Source organism: Mesoplodon mirus, assembly GCF_964341445.2.
Source record: "Mesoplodon mirus genome assembly, chromosome: 5".
Classification (NCBI taxonomy): domain Eukaryota; kingdom Metazoa; phylum Chordata; class Mammalia; order Artiodactyla; family Ziphiidae; genus Mesoplodon; species Mesoplodon mirus.
Window position 1 is genome coordinate 35,787,214 of NC_138980.1, and position 15,532 is coordinate 35,802,745.

At 58.8% G+C, this 15,532-nt stretch overlaps 2 protein-coding genes across 9 annotated transcripts in view; both read right to left on the reverse strand.

Annotated features, from left to right (window-relative positions):
* The window catches only part of PLIN4 (perilipin 4), a 13,450-nt gene extending 9,352 nt beyond the window's left edge, over positions 1–4,098 (reverse strand). For 2 of the 3 annotated variants that reach the window (XM_082620390.1, XM_082620392.1), the window contains exons 1-3: positions 3,615–4,098; positions 2,956–3,103; positions 2,077–2,138 (exon numbers count right to left, since the gene is read on the reverse strand). In XM_082620390.1, coding sequence (XP_082476516.1) covers positions 2,077–2,138; positions 2,956–3,103; positions 3,615–3,665 — 261 coding nt within the window. In that variant the 5' untranslated portion in view covers positions 3,666–4,098. The remainder of the gene's footprint in view (positions 1–2,076; positions 2,139–2,955; positions 3,104–3,614) is intronic. The other variant, XM_082620391.1, reaches the window with a different exon arrangement.
* Positions 4,099–5,486: 1,388 nt separating this feature from the next.
* On the reverse strand, positions 5,487–15,473 carry PLIN5 (perilipin 5). Of its 6 annotated transcripts, XM_082621348.1 has the most exons (9): positions 14,512–14,528; positions 14,031–14,141; positions 13,639–13,720; positions 12,627–12,822; positions 11,619–11,701; positions 11,076–11,256; positions 9,967–10,166; positions 8,339–8,452; positions 5,487–8,126 (listed from the first exon to the last, which is right to left on the reverse strand). In XM_082621348.1, the coding sequence occupies exons 3-9, from the start codon at positions 13,696–13,698 to the stop codon at positions 7,596–7,598; spliced, it is 1,365 nt and encodes a 454-aa protein (XP_082477474.1). In that variant the 5' UTR covers positions 13,699–13,720; positions 14,031–14,141; positions 14,512–14,528; the 3' UTR covers positions 5,487–7,595. The 6 variants fall into 6 exon arrangements, with proteins under 6 accessions (XP_082477474.1, XP_082477473.1, XP_082477476.1 ...); XM_082621347.1 differs by lacking the exon at positions 14,512–14,528 and adding an exon at positions 15,448–15,473 and having other exon boundaries at positions 13,639–14,141; XM_082621350.1 differs by lacking the exon at positions 14,031–14,141 and having other exon boundaries at positions 13,639–13,700; positions 14,512–14,567.
* Between the last annotated feature and the right edge of the window lie 59 nt (positions 15,474–15,532).

A 15,532-nucleotide genomic window follows, 5' to 3' on the forward strand; every position in this document is an offset into this window, starting at 1 on the left:
GGGTTTGAGCCATAGGAAACTGTCGATAACTTGGTAGGTCAAAAATGAGGGCAGTTTCCTCTTGTTCATCCAAACTGCTGAAGGGCTGTGATGGCCTCAGGGTTGCCACCACCCAGGTTCAACCATCAGTTTCCTATTTCCAATTCAGGGGTTCTTAACCCAGGGTTAGGGGTGACCCAGGGTGATCCTGCCCCCCCCTCCAGGGGACACTGGGCGATGTCTGGGGACATCTGTATGATCACAACTTCAGGGAAGAGGGTGCTCCTGGCATTGAGTGAGTGGGTGGGGTCAGGGATGCTACTGAACCCCCCCCCCGCCAGTGCCCAGGACGGCCCCACACAGAGGATGACCCGGCCCTGAATGGGCAAGACAACTGAAGTTGAGAAGTTGAGAAGTCCTGAAATGTTATTCTCACCACCTGCCTCCTACCCAGCATCGTCTCAAGTGGGCATCTTGCCCACAGAGACCTGGGTTCAGCTCTTTCCCACACTTGCTGTGTTACCTCAGGCAAGCCACATCCCCTCTCTGAGCCTCATTTGAAGACTGACAATTAAAACAGCACCTCCTGGACTTCCCTGGTAGTGCAGTGGTTAAGAATCCGCCTGCCGGGCTTCCCTGATGGCGCAGTGGTTAAGAATCTGCCTGCCAGTGCAGGGGACACAGGTTCGAGCCCTGGTCCGGGAAGATCCCACATGCTGGGGAGCAACTAAGCCCAAGCGCCACAACTACTGAGCCTGTGCTCTAGAGCCTGTGAACCACAACTACCGAAACCCGCGCACCTAGAGCCCGTGCTCTGCAACAAGAGAAGCCACTGCAATGAGAAGCCCACGTACCAAAACGAAGAGTAGCCCCCGCTCGCCGCAAGTAGAGAAAGCCCGTGCGCAGCAATGAAGACCCAATGCAGCAATAATTAAATAATTAAAAAAAAATCCGCCTGCCAATGCAGGGAACGTGGATTCGAGCCCTGGTGCGGGAAGATCCCACATGCCACAACAATGAGAAGCCCGCGCACCACCACGAAGAGTAGCTCCCGCTCGCCACAACTAGAGAAAGCCCAGGCACAGCAACAAAGACCCAACGCAGCCATAAATAAATAAATAGATAGATAGATTTTAAAAAATCCCTTCCCAGCCATTTAAAAAAAACAAACAAAAAACAATAAAAACAGCACCTCCTTCAAAGATTGGTAGAGAAAACTGAGTCAAGGTGCCTGAAGCACTTTGCAGGGAACAGGTGCTCCATTAATGCAAGTGAAGAGGGGTGGAGGGGGAGGAGTGAAAAAGTGGGGAGGGGGCCCTCAGCTGCCGGGGTCCATTTTAATTTGGGCCACAGGGTGAGCCCGGTGGTTCTTTGCCCTCCGAGATGCTCAGATCTGGCCAAGCTGAGGGCAGAGGGGAGTCGAGGAAGACTCCAGGGTGGGGTGTGTGCTGGGCGGAAGGGTTGTATCAGGGCTCTGTCACCCTGCTATGGCCCTCAGCAGTCTTAGATCAGCCACTCCGCTTGCCCTGGCCCTGGGGACATGGTTATATGGGCGGTCCCCGGCCATCCAGGACGGAGGGTGGATGCGTCGTTGTCCAGTGTTCAGCCTCTGACTGCCCAAGGTTCAAATCCCATGCTACAGTGTCTTGCTGTGTGACCTTCGGCAGGTGGCTTGGCTTCTCTGTGCTTCAGCTTTTGTGTGGGGTACTATTGCTCCCTTCCTCGCAGGACGGTTGGGAGAGTTAATTATTAAGCAGCACATGTAAACACTGAGCCCAGAGCCTGACACAGGGTGAATGAGTTACCACTGTTTGGGTCGTAATGTGCTAGGCACGGAACTGGAGTGCGGGTGGGGGGTGTCTGTAGACCGGATGGAGCCTCATGGCGCCTGGCAGTAAGGCAGTACTGCACCCATTTCACAGATGTAGAAACAGAGGCTCAGAGGGGAAGACTGGCCTGGAATCCCACAGGGGTGTCTGCCTGCTCCTTGGCCTATGACAACCCCCAGACGGCAGGATCTGAAACATCCCAGGAGGAGGTACCCCAGGGGGAGGCGGAGGCCATCAGACCAGACCAGGCTCTGCCAGCCCCTCTCACCCTGTCTGAAAGCGGCAGCGTCTTCTCAACGCCCCTGGTCGTCTGCTCCGGGTCGGTGGCCACTGTGGGGACAAGAGCCAATCAAGCAACCCAGGGAGGGACACACGCTGGCATCAGCCACCCTGAAGCCCATTGCACAATCAGCGGGCACAGCCCAAAAGGTCAGGAATGTCCCAGCTGCCCTGCCAGGGACGGCAGAAGGTGACATCCACGGCCATGGGTCTGGCTCGCTCAACCCCCAGGGGCGGTCTCTTGGAGCAAGGGTTCTCTAGAGTTTTCTCTGCCTGGGTCCTGGGTGCTGGACACCCACCCAGGGTGATGCAGGGAGAGGACTCGGGGCCCCGCCCTGCCCCACTCCACCACAGCTGGCAGCCGCCTGCCGGGCCTGGGTATGTGGAGCAGAAGTCAGCTGCCTGCGGCTCCGGGCCCAGAGCGGCTGCCCTAGCCTGGGCTCCCCTTCACCAGCCCCCCTTCAGGACTTGGGGCTAGGGCTGCCTCGAGCACCCCAGCTGAGCAACTGGAGGGTGGGGAGCACCCCAGGCTGTGTGACGCCAGGGAAGGTGCTGCCCCTCTCTGGAACCAAGATCAAAATCTTTGATAAGCTTAGACATGCTGAACGCCCAGCCTCTGGTCCACAGGGCGTCAGAAACGGGGTGATGGAAGGCGGAGGGGGGTTGGGAATGTGGGGGGCATTACAGGCTGTGCCCCCTTGGGCCACTCATTTATGCCTCAGGTCCCCATCTGGCGCTAAATGAGCATGCCAGCTGCGTGGGGTCTGTTGAGGTGACGCAGGCACCTATGAAGCACCCCCACGATGGGCAGAAGTCCCTGCTGTGGTCCATCTCCAGAGCTCCCGGCTCCATGGAGCTGTGCACTCACCCTGAGCCTGGGGCTGAGCAGTCTCGGCAGCTGGAGCAGCTGCGGGATGGGCGACCGGCCGGGCCTCTCTCGCTGAGCTGTGGGCGTGGGCCACCGAGTTCCGGGCAGAACTGAAGCCAGGCAGGGACCCAAAGAAGCTGCCCAGGGTCTACATGGGGTGGGGGGCAGCATGAGCAGAGCCAGGCCGTGGTGGGGGTGGGGTGGGGGAGGGGAGCATCAGAGAGCCCTGGCTTCCCAAACGGCCTCAGGCCTTGCTCCTGGATGACCTCAGCCACTCTGAGCCTCAGTCTCCTCGCCTGAGCAATGGGCAGGTTCAGCCTGCCTCCCATAGACAGAGAAAAAATTCATCCTCTGGGTCTCTCCTTTTCCTTCCGTGGCCCACATTTCTCAGATGGGGAAACTGAAGCTCAGAGAGGGGCCGAGGCTGGCCCAGGGTCACACAGCAAGGAAAGAACTGAGGTTTGAGTGCATCCTCCCACCCCCCACCCTCCAGCTTGGGACCGGAGGGAAGATTGGCACTGTGGCCTTCAGAGCCCTCCCTCCCCCACACTCCCCCAGGAAGCCCCTCCAGACCCCAGGATTGTGGAGGTCACCTTCCCAAGGTTCTGGGGCCTCTCCAGGCCCCAGTTGCGATCTTTCCCTCCCACGCCTGCCCTCACCTTGCCCTTGGGTTTGGGTGGATCCCGGCCTCCTTCATCTTGAGCAGACATGGTAATCCTCTAAGCAGCTGGAAGGGCAGAGAGGGGGCATGAATGGCGGGTCCCGGGCCTCCTGCCCCACACCCATAACCCTGAGCAGTCCCACCCGCCCGGAGGCCAGCCTCACCCTGGCATCGCTCACCTGGACCGTGTGAGGGTCCCCTGGAGTGACGGGCAGCGCAGCTGGCTCTGCTCGCAGCTCCCAGGCCTTATACGGTCTGGGGTGGTGCAGGCCTGGCCGGCAGAGGCAGGCGGCCAGTGGGCCAGGGGAGGGCCCTGGATAGTCACGTGCCTGCCCGCTCCAGCGTGGGCCCCGGGCCCAGCACCTTTCCCCTGCTCTCAGCACTGGGCAGCTTCTACCCATGGCACCCACCCCCACCAGGCTGAGTGATTCATGGGCTGTCCTGTTCCCTCAAGGCACAGCCTGAATGCTCTCGGCCTCTGATTTCCATCTGTGTGATGGGCATGGTTCAAGTCGCTCTGCTGGGCCACCTTGGCCACTTACCATCCTTGTGCCTCAGTTGCCCCCTCCAGACTCCTCACCGTGGCCCACAAGGTCTTACTTCCTCCCTGCCCTCATCTCCCTCCCTCTCTGCCCACTTCACTCACCATGCTTCAGCCACACAGGCCCCCTCTCTGTTCCTCCAAATCTCCAGGCATGGCCCTGCCCCAGGACCTTTGCACCTGTTATTCCCTCTGCCTGGAGCATCTTCCCCAGACACCCACACAGCTTCTTCCCTCACCTCCACCAGGCCTGCCTTTTGTTCGCTGCTGTGTCCCCTGCAGTAGAACAATACTTGGCACACAGTTGGCAACTTAATAAATGTTCGGCTAAACGGACCAACTCATAGGGTAGTTGTGAGCGTGAAATGAGGTCATGCGTGTAACCTGTTAACCCCAGTGCCTGGTACCTAGCAGGTGCTCAGCAAACATCAGCTTAGCATTGTCCAGGCAGAAAGAGATGAGCAGGGTCTGTCCTGAGCAGTGAGGGGACATGTCACTCTCCAGAAGGGACTTCCCTTGAGAAAGGGCCTAAATACAGACCAAGACAGGACACCAACGGAACTGGAGGTTCCCTAGAAGTGAGATCCAGGCCTGGTGGGCTTGGATCCATCCAGGGTGGATTTCTGGAAGAGGCATCCTGTACCTGAGGCCACAGAGTTGGGAAGTGGCAGAGACAGGATTTGAACCCAGACCCAGAGCCTATATACCAGCAGGCTGTCTGTGGGTGGGTGTGCAGGCAGAGACATGACTGCTATGCCCTCCCTGAATGCCCCCTGCCCGCCCCTGGGACAGGGATCCCAGCTGTGTCCAGTTGATGGCTCTGGGTGCTAAGCTGGGAGGAGGGAAGGTCCAGCCACTGGGCCTGATGACCCCCAGGTCGTTTCCTTGGAGCCATCACTGTGTTTGCCAAACAGTTGGGGAACAAAACAGGGGTGTCTCCCAAACTCCTCAGCCAATGCTTCCCAAAGGTGGTGGCAAAGGGGGGTGGGAAACCCAGGGTGTGCCTCTCCCTTCCCCTCCCCTCCCCGCAGGCCTGCCACAGCATAGCGAAGGGGGAGAAACCCAGCAAAAATAATAAAAAAGATCATAAACACCGAGTCAGGCCCCTTCCTTCCTCTGCCCACAGACCTCCAGGACTCCCACCTCCCTCAGGGTAAAAGCCCAAGTCCTTCCTGTGGCCCACAAGACCCACCCTGTCCCCTCCCTCCTCCCTCTCTCTCCCCCTCGCTCACTCTGCTCCAGACACACGGGCCTCCTGGCTGTTCCTCCAACACGCCAGGCCCGGTCCTGCCCCAAGACCTTTGCACTAGCTGCCCTTTGTGAGGAATGCTCGTCCATCTTTGCACATATGTCACCTTTTCAGAAAGATCTTCCTGGACCCCTCCTCTCCTATTTAAAAAAATATCGTCCTCCTTGTACCCCTGCACACTCCCCATCCTCCAGCTTTTATTTCTCATCACCTACTAAGACCAAAAATTTATCTATTTTTATTGTTTATGGTCTGTCCCTCCTAGAGGGCGTTTTCTGCATTTTGCTCACTGCCGTGCCTGCAGGGTACAAGACTACCTGGAACACAGCAGGCGCTATTTATTAAATGAACCAATGAATGAGTGAATGAACAATAGCTTCCACAGGTGAACGGCCTACTAGGATTGAGGGCTGCTGCCTTACTCCTCCTTTCATACCTGTTTCACAGAGGAGAAAACTGAGGTTTGGAGAGGAGCAGTTGCTTACCCATCCGTTTGTAGGCAAGGCAGGGACTCAACCTCAGGGCCTTAACTACTGCTCCCTCCCCCCAAATTCCAGGACTTACCTCATGCTCTTTCCCTCCCCTCAGTGCTGGTCAAACTGATTCTCCACTGCTGTGCCTTTGCCTGAGCCGGTCCCTCTGTCACCTGCCCCTTCTGTGTGTCATTCAGCTCATCCTCACCAAGCCTGGCCCTCCAGGAGCCCCCAGCCTTGTGAGGGAAGAGAAGGCAAGGCTGCCTGTGGTTTGTGTCCAGGTAGAAAGCACTTAGAGCCCCAAGGAGGTGGGCTGCAGAGGGTTGGAGCTATCCCACACCAGGGGAGAGTCAGGGCAGAGTCAGAGAAGGCTTCCTGGAGGAGGTGGCATTGGGGCTGGGCTTAAGGATGGATGAGATGTAGCTGAGAGATGGGGGCGGGGAGGCATTCCAGGCACAGCCTGAACAAAGGCCCTGAGGTGGGGGAATGTGCACAATTCAGTGGGACTGCAGCAGTGTCTCTATCAGCCCAAGGATGAAACCAGAAGTCCTCAAATGCCAGGGTGAGGAACGTGGATGTTTGGTCTGAGGGCAAAGGGAGCCACGGACATTCCCGAGGAGGGGCAGGGAGGTGAATCTAACTGGTGGGAAGTAGTTGGCACTCCCAGAGCCACCCCTGTACCAGGTCCCAAGGAAGCCAGGGAACACCCTGACCTCACCACATCAGACTGTGCTTTCCCAACACCCTGCCTGGCCACAGGGGAGTTTGAGGGACAGCCAAGAACACGGTCAGAGGACGGGGAGCCCCCACGAGACTGGCCTGTGCCCCTTACCCTGCGTTTGTGTCCCCCATCCTGACCAGTGCAGCCAGAGAAGCCACAGCAAGCTCAGCTCCTACAGGTCCAGTGAGGAGGGCATAGGAAGGGCTGCTCCCTCTTAGCTCCCTCCTCTTGATCCTTTGCAGTTTCCAAGAAATTCATTAAAGTGGGAACAGCTTCCATTCCAGGAACCTACATCTGAATACTTAACCCGGGTGGGTGGGTGGGGCACTAACGGTGAAACTCCAGACAAGATATCAAGCTGGTCAGGGAGGCATCACTCCTTTGAAATTTCGAACCCTGGCTCGTGCCATACAGTCGCACACCTCTGAGGCCCCCAGCACCCCGCCACTGAGACCCACCTCGGCTGGAACAGAGGCCACTGGCCTTTAGACAACACGAAGCACCTTTATTCTGGAGAGCAAAACCCCAAACAGCAAAGCAAGTGGGTGTGGCAGGTCCAGCCGTTGAAGCATCTTTGGGGACCCCTCAGTCCAGGATAGACAAGCTGGGGGAGGAAGGGGACACTCACTTTTCAAAACCCCAAACAAGCGTGTGCTTCTATCTGGGCAAAACATGCAACTCTCTGGGGAGTTTTGATCAGCTTCTTGGGGTGGGGCAATGCGGGACCACAGCCAGTGAATGCAGCTTGGGGCTAGTCAGACCTGAGTTAGGTTCAAGTCCTCATATGTCCAAGGGAAAGACTAGGGATGGTCTAATATCAGTGAAGCTGGTCTAGGATTCAGAGTTAGGTCCCCAGCCCCCAACTCTGTGCCTGGGCCAAGGCCAAGGCCAAGGCATCGGCTAGTAATACTGTTGCATGGCTGCTAGGGGGCAGCAGGGATCTCGGGGTGCAGGACGGCCTCCAGCTGCCTTCGCTGCCGCACGGCCCCATCGGCTCAGAAGTCCAGTTCTGGCATCACGGTGTGCTTGCGGCAGCTGGGGGGCTCAGCCTCCTCCTCGGGAATGTCCCCGGAGAGGCCCATCCCGTCCCCGTACTGGGCCTGCCAGGCTTTCTGCTGGGCTGGCCAGTGCAGGTGCGCCCAGCGGGGGTCGGGCCCCCCCACGACCTCATCCACCAGGGCCTCCAGGTCGGGCGGGGGCCCAGGCCGCTCCACGAGGATGGGCGCAAAGGGCCCGACCAGCCAGGGCAGGGGCACGGCCTGGACCACCAGCTCCAGCAGCTCGTCCACGCACGTGTGGGCCCGGGCCACGCTGCCCCGGCCCTCGGCCAGCACGGCCGCCGGCACGTCCTCGAAGCAGCTGGCGTCGGCGAAGGCGGCCTGCAGGGCGTCCACGCTGCGCCGCACCTCGGCCACCTTCTCCTGGGCGCTGGGGGGCAGGCCCCGCACGCTGGTCTCCAGCGCGTCCACGGTGCTCTGCAGCTCCCGCATCAGGCTACGGGACAGCACCAGGGTCTCCAGCTCCGCCTGAGGGGGGGGCGGGGGGAGGGGAAGGGCCTGGGTGTCCCGGATGGACCTCCACCAGGACCCCCGCCCTGCCACAGTTTCCCCACGGACTCTCCAACCAGCTGACCTCAGTACTTGGTTGGAGCCGGCTGGAGCCCCGCCCCTGGCAACCCCTGGCAGATCCAGAAACCCCTCCCACGCCCCCCCAACCCCCCTCCTCCACGCCATCTTACCTGACTGCGGCGGCCGTTCTCTGGGGAGTGCTGGCTCCAGCCCTCCCACAGCTCATGCACCTTCCCAGGGTGGGCTGGGGTGATGGGCGTCACCCCACACTGCATGTGGTCAATCTGTGGGGACGGGGACCATAGCAGTCAGAACTGGAGGATTTGGAGTGTTGGGGGAACCAGGACGCTAGTGTGGATCTGGCCTCAACAGGCATTTACGGAACATCCACTGTATGCGAACCTTCCGCGCCTACTGATCCAGCCTGGCTGATCTGCCCATTTTCTCCCCTGCCCGTTGCCAGACCTGAGACCTGTGGTTCCCCTGAAACTCAGACTCACTGCCAGGTTTTGCCCATGCTTGTGCCTCTGCTAGGAACACTCTCCTCTCCATCCCATCCCCCTGCCTGGTTCACTTCAGTTCAAGTCTCACTATAGACGTCACCCACTCCAAGAAGTCTCCCTTCCCCGGCTCCTGGCTGGGTGGATCCCTCCTCCGGGTCCCACAGAACCCAGCATGCCCTCCCATCATGACCCTAGTCCCCCTACTGGACTGTGAGTGTCCTGAGGGGGCCACTGTGCCTTCAGTGCCCAGGACAGGGCAGGTATTAGAAGATTAATAGACATAAACCGTGATCCACACAGTAGAACAGCCTGCCCTCCGTATCCGCGGGTTCTGCATCTGCGGATGCAACCAAGATTCGCAGTTGGTTGGATCTGTGGATGCAGAACTGCGCCATTTTACAGAAGTGACTTGAGCATCCTCGGATTTTGGTATCCGTGGGGGGTCCTGGAACCAATCCCTCGCAGATACTGAGGGATGACTGTTATTCAGCCTTAAAAAGGAAGGAAATTCTGAAACACGCTACAACATGGATGAACCTTGAGGACACTCTGCTCAGTGAAATTAGCCCACTCCGGTGCTCACAGGTGCCCTCTGGTGGCTGGTTCAGGAAGGACAGACTGTGGGGTCCAGGATGGGAAACCAGGACCAGGTTGAGTAATCATGGGGGCTGGACCCAGGTGGAGCAAGAGAAAGGAGGAGATGTGGGCGGGTTCTAGGTAGACTTTGAAGGCAGAGCCAACAGTACTGGCTGATATGTCGGATGTGGGAGAGGAGGAGAGGAGGGAAGTTGAGGGTGACTCCCAGGTTTTGGCCTGAGGCCCTGGAAGGACAGGGCTGTCATCAGTTGAGATGGGGAGAGGGATGCAGGAGGAGCAGGTTAGGGGCGTCTGAACTCATCAAACCCAGAAAACAGGAGCTGTTATGGTCCTTTGGAGCAGGGAGCGATGCACAACGGGGAAAGAAGCTGGGTTATCAGCTAGAACCTAAAGGCTGGGAAGATTGTGATTGGTGACGGGAGAGCCCAGGAAGAGGTACCTTCACTCTCTTCCCATCCATCTTAACCGCCTATAACTTCCCCTCCTCCACAAAACCTCTTCCTGCCTCCCCAAGCTGAGCCTTGACCCCCACTGAATGCCTCCAGCCCCGGGTCCCTCCTCTGCCCCAGCCCTGCACATACACAGTTCCGCCTCCCCCTTTCAGACTAGCAGGGGACCAGGTAGTCCGCGGGCACTCAATCCACGCATGCTGGCCTGCATCACGGGGTGGGAAAGGGGGGCAGACAGAGGGCTCTCACCAGCTCCAGAGTCTCCTGCAACTGGGCCAGCGTGTCCTGGGCGTGGTGTTTCCTCCGCCTCAGTTTCCCCAGAGAGTGCTCATATGCCAGGTGGCGGAGCCGCGCCGACAGGGAACCCAGGCGTACAAAGTAGCCCTGATGTCTCCGCTGCTCTTCCACGGAGCCCACTTCTGGGCCCTCAACCTCCGCTGCCAGCGCCGCTGGAGGACGGGATGGGGAGGGGAGTCAGCGTGGCCACGCCCTCCACTTCTGGGTGGACACGCCCATGGGCTCCCACAGCTTGTATATTTCCCCTCTACAATATCAATTCATGCGACCGTCCCCAAGCCCTACCATGTAGGCACTATTATTAGCTCTATTTACAGGTGAGGAAACCCAAGGTAAAGAGAGGTGAAGTCCCACGGGGTGCAAGAGGCCGACCCGGATTCGAACCCAGGCACTCGTAACCACTTGACTGACTGCCTCGGTGTGAATCCCAGGTCTCTTTACCTCGATTTTCCTCATCTGTGAATGGAGCTTATAATAATGAAAGAGTCGCTTACAAGTGTTTGGCCCACAGAAGGTGCTTCAACAATGGCTCACAGCCTTTCTGCGAAGGAGGGGGCACGCCCCATGTTCCTCTAGTGCCATAAAGCAGGGTTTGGAAGTCAGATTGTCTCCAGGGTCAACGGACTAGATGCAGAACACTGGAGAATGGTAGGGTTCAAGGGAACCACGTAAAGGGGAGGACGCCATTCAACCCAAATATCTGATTTTCCAAGGCAAGTTAGAAATCAGGATTTGTAGGGCAAAACCTGATTTTTAAATGCATGTGATGAATTAAACCATTTTAAAGGCATTGCACAGGCCAAATACTACAGTATGGAGGGCCACCAGCTGGAGGCCGTGGCCCTCAAGTCTATAAGCCCCATATACTCTTGGGGCTCTGGGCAGTCAGATCTCTAGTAGGATGCGGGTTGGGGGAGGTCAGGCCTGGGCTGGAGCTCCATGTTCCCTACTGATTTGCTATGTGGCCTTGGGTGAGGCCGGGACCTCTCTGATCCGTAACCTCCAGGGATGGGTAGGAGGATTCAGGGGCGAGCGGTGGCTGGGGGGGCCTCTGGCCTTACCAAGCTCCTCCTCAGTCATGGGCAGAAAGTGGTCCACCAGCTCCTCTGACTTGCCCAGCACTACGTCCACGGCATGGCTCATGGATCGTTTCAGCTCCAAACTCCAGCGGCGGCCTTGCCGAGCCAGGCCCACCATGCCTGTCACGCCACTGGCCACCGCGTCCTTGGCCGAGGTCACCACCTGGCGGAAGGGGCCCAGCTCCAGTTGCTGTAGGTCTCCGGCTCCCTTCCCCTGCCCCCAGCTCCCTGGGGCTGCGAGGCAAGGACCCCTGGCCCCTGTTTGGCTCTGGGCCACAATTTCCCCTCCTATAAAATGGAGGAAAATCAAATCTTCCTCACGGAGTTGCTGAAGGGATTGCCAGCACCAGCTGGCACATATTATGTGCTCAGTAAACAAGGGTGTCAATTATTTTCATCTGGCTGCTGTTTTGTTCCAGTTGACCAAAGCCTGACCGGGTCCTGGAGTCCAGCTGGCCCAGGCTGCATTTCTCACTGCCACCTCCACCCCCTACAGCTTCCCCACAATCTGGTGGTGCTGGGTACCGTCTCTGAAGGTTGCTGGAGAAAGGGCAGCTTCTCCCCCAGCTTGTCCAGGCCCCTGCAGACGAGATCGTTCACTGTGGCCACTGGAGACAGAGAGGCAGCAAGCGAGAATCGGGGAGATGTCAAGGGAGAGGGGGACACAGGGACATAGAGGGAGGGGATGCTGGAGGGAGAGGCAGAGAAAAAAGGACACACACACACACACACGGAGGGAAAGAGAGAGGGGTCACCTGGCTAGCCCCCTGCAAAGGGCCGGGACCCTGAGCGTGTGGGTGAGCCACCAGGCTGGACCCTGCCTCTCTGCCCTTTCCGCCTCCACCCTGCCACCGCTGCTGCCAGCACCAAGGTGACTCCTCATCCATGTCCAGCTCAGACGCTCCAGCGAGCAGGCTCAAGGTCACACAAGCTGGCTGAGAAGGAGGCAGGCGAGGCCCTGGGCTGGGACCCTCAGGTGATCCCCTTCCTCGGTCAGATACGAGGCCGAGGGTCTTTCTGTCCCCCAACCCCACTGCCAGGTTGGATCCCCTGAGTTGGTCATAGGCTCAGGACAGGTGGAGGAAGGGGCAGACAGGGGAGGGAGATTGGACAGACAAAGGGACCCAAGGCACATCAGGCTAACCAAAGGGAGGAGGACAGTGAGACAGACAAGATGGGGACAAAAGGAGGGGAGCCCCAAGGAAACAGCTAAGGGCAGACGGGCAGGTGATCAAACTACAGAGGAACAAATAAGCAGAGACAGAGGGCATGAGGGATGCAGGTGGAATGGGGGACGGGACAGGCAGAGAATGGAGGGTGAGATGGCACAGGCAGAAGGACCAAGAGAGGGGGTGACACAGGAGGATGGGGGACAGGCATGTGGACAGAGTAAAGGCACACAGCATAGGTGAGACTGCAGAGGGACACCTGTCTCAGGGGGTCCACTGCAGCACCTGTCATGCAGATGGAGCATGAGAGGGTGGGGCAGTGGGACAAACCACAGGACCCAGGACTCTGGCCAGGGGGACTCACGCTGGGGCTGCAGGTGGCTGAGCAACGGCTGGGCGTGGTCCAGGGCACGCGTGGTCAGGCCGCACACGCAGTGCTCAGCCAGGCGGCAGGCGGAGCCCAGCAGCGGGTGCCTGTCCTTGGCGGCGCTGTAAGCATTGGAGACCGCGGTGCACGTGGCCTTGACCAGGGGCAGGGCTGCCACACGCTGCACCACGTTCTGCAGGAAGGGGTGGCATCAGAGGGGTCCCAGGTGGAGGTGGGGGGCTCAGCCACATGCTAGAGAGCCCACTCACCCTCTCTGGGCTGGGACGAGGGGCAGGTGAGAGGGGTGGGGGGGAAGTGCATTGAGCGCAGCTGTGTGCAGGCAATGGACACCCACACCGAGGTGCGCCTAGAGCTCCTGTTCTCAACAGCACACACAGAGCGGGACCGGTTCTGAAAGACTCAGTCTCCTTGAGGGAAGAGCAATTAGTGTCTGGTCATTAAGGGCACAGCCTCTGGAGCAAGACCACCTGCGTTCAGTTCTGGTTCTCCACTTCCAAGCTGTGTGAGCTTGGGCAAGTGTGTGAACTGCTCTGTGCCTCAGTCTCCCTATCTGTAAAATGGGTTTTTAGGGCTGTGATGGGGATTCAAGGAGTACAATATGTGAAGCGCTTGGAACAGTGACTGATGCAGAGCATAGGCCGTGATTGCTGCTATTATTATTGTTGTTGTTCAGAGTGCCATGATGGTGGACACAGAAACAGAGATACAGGTAGAGACCCGGAGATGGGAGTGGGAGAGAGTTGGGCAGAAGCCAGGTAAGCTGGCTGAGAGTGTCTGGAGAGACACACCCCAGAGACACACCCTTCCCTGGGCCTCACTTTGCCCCTCTGGTAAATGGGTAGAATGTGCCTCCCCCAACCACACTCCAAAATGCCCTCAGAGTAAGGTGCTCGAAGCAAGAGCAGGGGGACCCAGTCTGAAACTGTCCCAGGAGGGACTGCCCCCACCTCCTCCCGTGCCGAGCTCCATGGGAGGTGCAGCCCCTTACCTGCTGGTCCTGCTCCCACAAGCTGGGTCTGGGGGCCTGAGCCGCCTCGTCTTCTGACATGCCTACTGCAAACAGGGTCACCCTGGGGGCAGGACAGAGTGACGGGCCCCTGCACGCCAGCCCTCCCGGCTCCCGCTCAGGCCCTGGGTTCTGTCTGGCTGGGCTTGGTGACCCGGGCAAATCTCCTTCCCTCTTGGGGCCTCAGTTTCCTCATCTGCAAAATGAGGTAATGATAATGCCTACCTCAGAGCGCCCTGGGCAGGGACAATGCATGCACAGGGCTCTGCACACAGCAGGTGCACAGTAGAAAACCTCTGACAAAGTGGAGGCCCTGCAGTGATTCAAAGCATGGGCTCTGGGCAGAGAGACACCTGTTCGAGTCCGCCCATTACCTGCTGTGTTACTTTGGGCAAATGCCTTCACCTGTGTGGGCTGTTGCCTCCGCTGCAGTTAGGGAAGATCTCTGTTGCCCTGGCCCGGGATGGAACCGTGCAAGCAGCCCCCTGCGGGAGTTTAGGTGGTTGCCGCAGAATCCCAGTAAACCCACAGTCCAGTTTGACACACAGGGAAACTGAGGCACACAGCAGGTCCATGGTGGGCCCAAGGTCACTTAGCTAAGTAGACTCAGAGCGGGACTTCGACCTCAGACTCCCCGCCTGCAGTTCTTCCCCCGTCCGCACCCAGCGCCCTCAGAACGCTAGTCCTCTCCCAACTGGGTCCTGAGCTTTTGCCAACTGGGCCAAGGGTCTCAGCCACCTGCTCCGGCCTGTCACGCCACTCCTCTCCCCAAGCCGCTGGACTCTCGGCCTCCCCCCCCCCACCGCGCCCCCGGGCCTGCTGGGCACTCCTGAACGCCGCCTGCGAGGTACTCACCCGGGCACGTTCAGCTTCAGCCCACAGGTACCGCGGCAGACCCAACTTAAGCTCCAGTCTCCGACCCCAGCCTTCCCCGCCCGCCTTATAGTGACTTGGGGGCGGGACCTTCGAGGACCGACCAATAGGGAGAGGCCTGAGGGGCGTGCCCGGAGCGGGGCTCCGGGGCCCCTCGCCCTACCCAGGGGCTCCCAGAGCGCCCCGCGGTTGCCATAGCAACTCGGGGACGCTCTATGCTAAGAGTTGAGCTACTTTCCTTGGCTAAGTTTGGCCACCTGTTACCCTCACTGCTGTTGCCGCAGAGACGGTGGAGGACGATCACAGCCCCCCACCGCTTTGCCCAGTGACCTTGGGCAAGCCCTCACGGTCTTTTTACTTTTTAAAACCTGCCGCTTAACTAGGCCGGAAGACAGGCCGGCCCATTCACTTGGATCCCCATTTTACAGACGAGCAAAGTGAGGATCAGAATACTTAAACCACTTGCCCTGGGTCGCCTAGCGATTGAGGAATCTGATTCAAACACAGCTCTGCCAGACTGCAGAACCCTGGCTTTCATCACCACACCTGGAATGACCACCAACGTGGGCATGACCCTCCTTCCAGGGAGCTGCAAAAACCGAGCATGCCCCAAACATCCCAGGGTCCCCCCAGTCTGACCTCGACCCCCACCATGCCCAACATTGTGTTGGAAGGTGGCCCCGAGGTTCTGGAGCTGTGAAAATACAGCCCCCAGGGCCTCTGCCCAGCTGTTCAGCCTCATCCAGCCTGCCCATGCTCGTCCTGGGCAGCTGCTCCCCTGGTTATCACAGGCCAGCATGAAAAATTGTTTGGAGCCCTGAAGCAGTCTGGTTTAATTTAAACCTTCCCCAGGACACAAGCTCTGGAAGGAATCCACTGGTAAAACGACACCTTGGGCAATGGTCAGGGTTTTATTACCAGTTAAATCCAAGGATGGGGGAAGGAGGAGGAGCAGTCACAGCCATCAGATACCAATTGCTATCCATTTGGGATTTCATGGCAT

Coding starts and splice junctions, on each gene's coding strand:
- PLIN5 (XM_082621345.1), bottom strand. CDS start 14,231: ATGGACCTGCTGTGTGCCTCAGTTTCCCTGTGTGTCAAACTGGACTGT. Junction 13,721..14,061: donor GGAGGCAACAGCCCACACAG/GTGAAGGCATTT, acceptor TCCTGCCCCCAG/GGTGACCCTGTTTGCAGTAG. Junction 8,453..9,966: donor TGCAGGAGACTCTGGAGCTG/GTGAGAGCCCTC, acceptor CCGTCCCCACAG/ATTGACCACATGCAGTGTGG.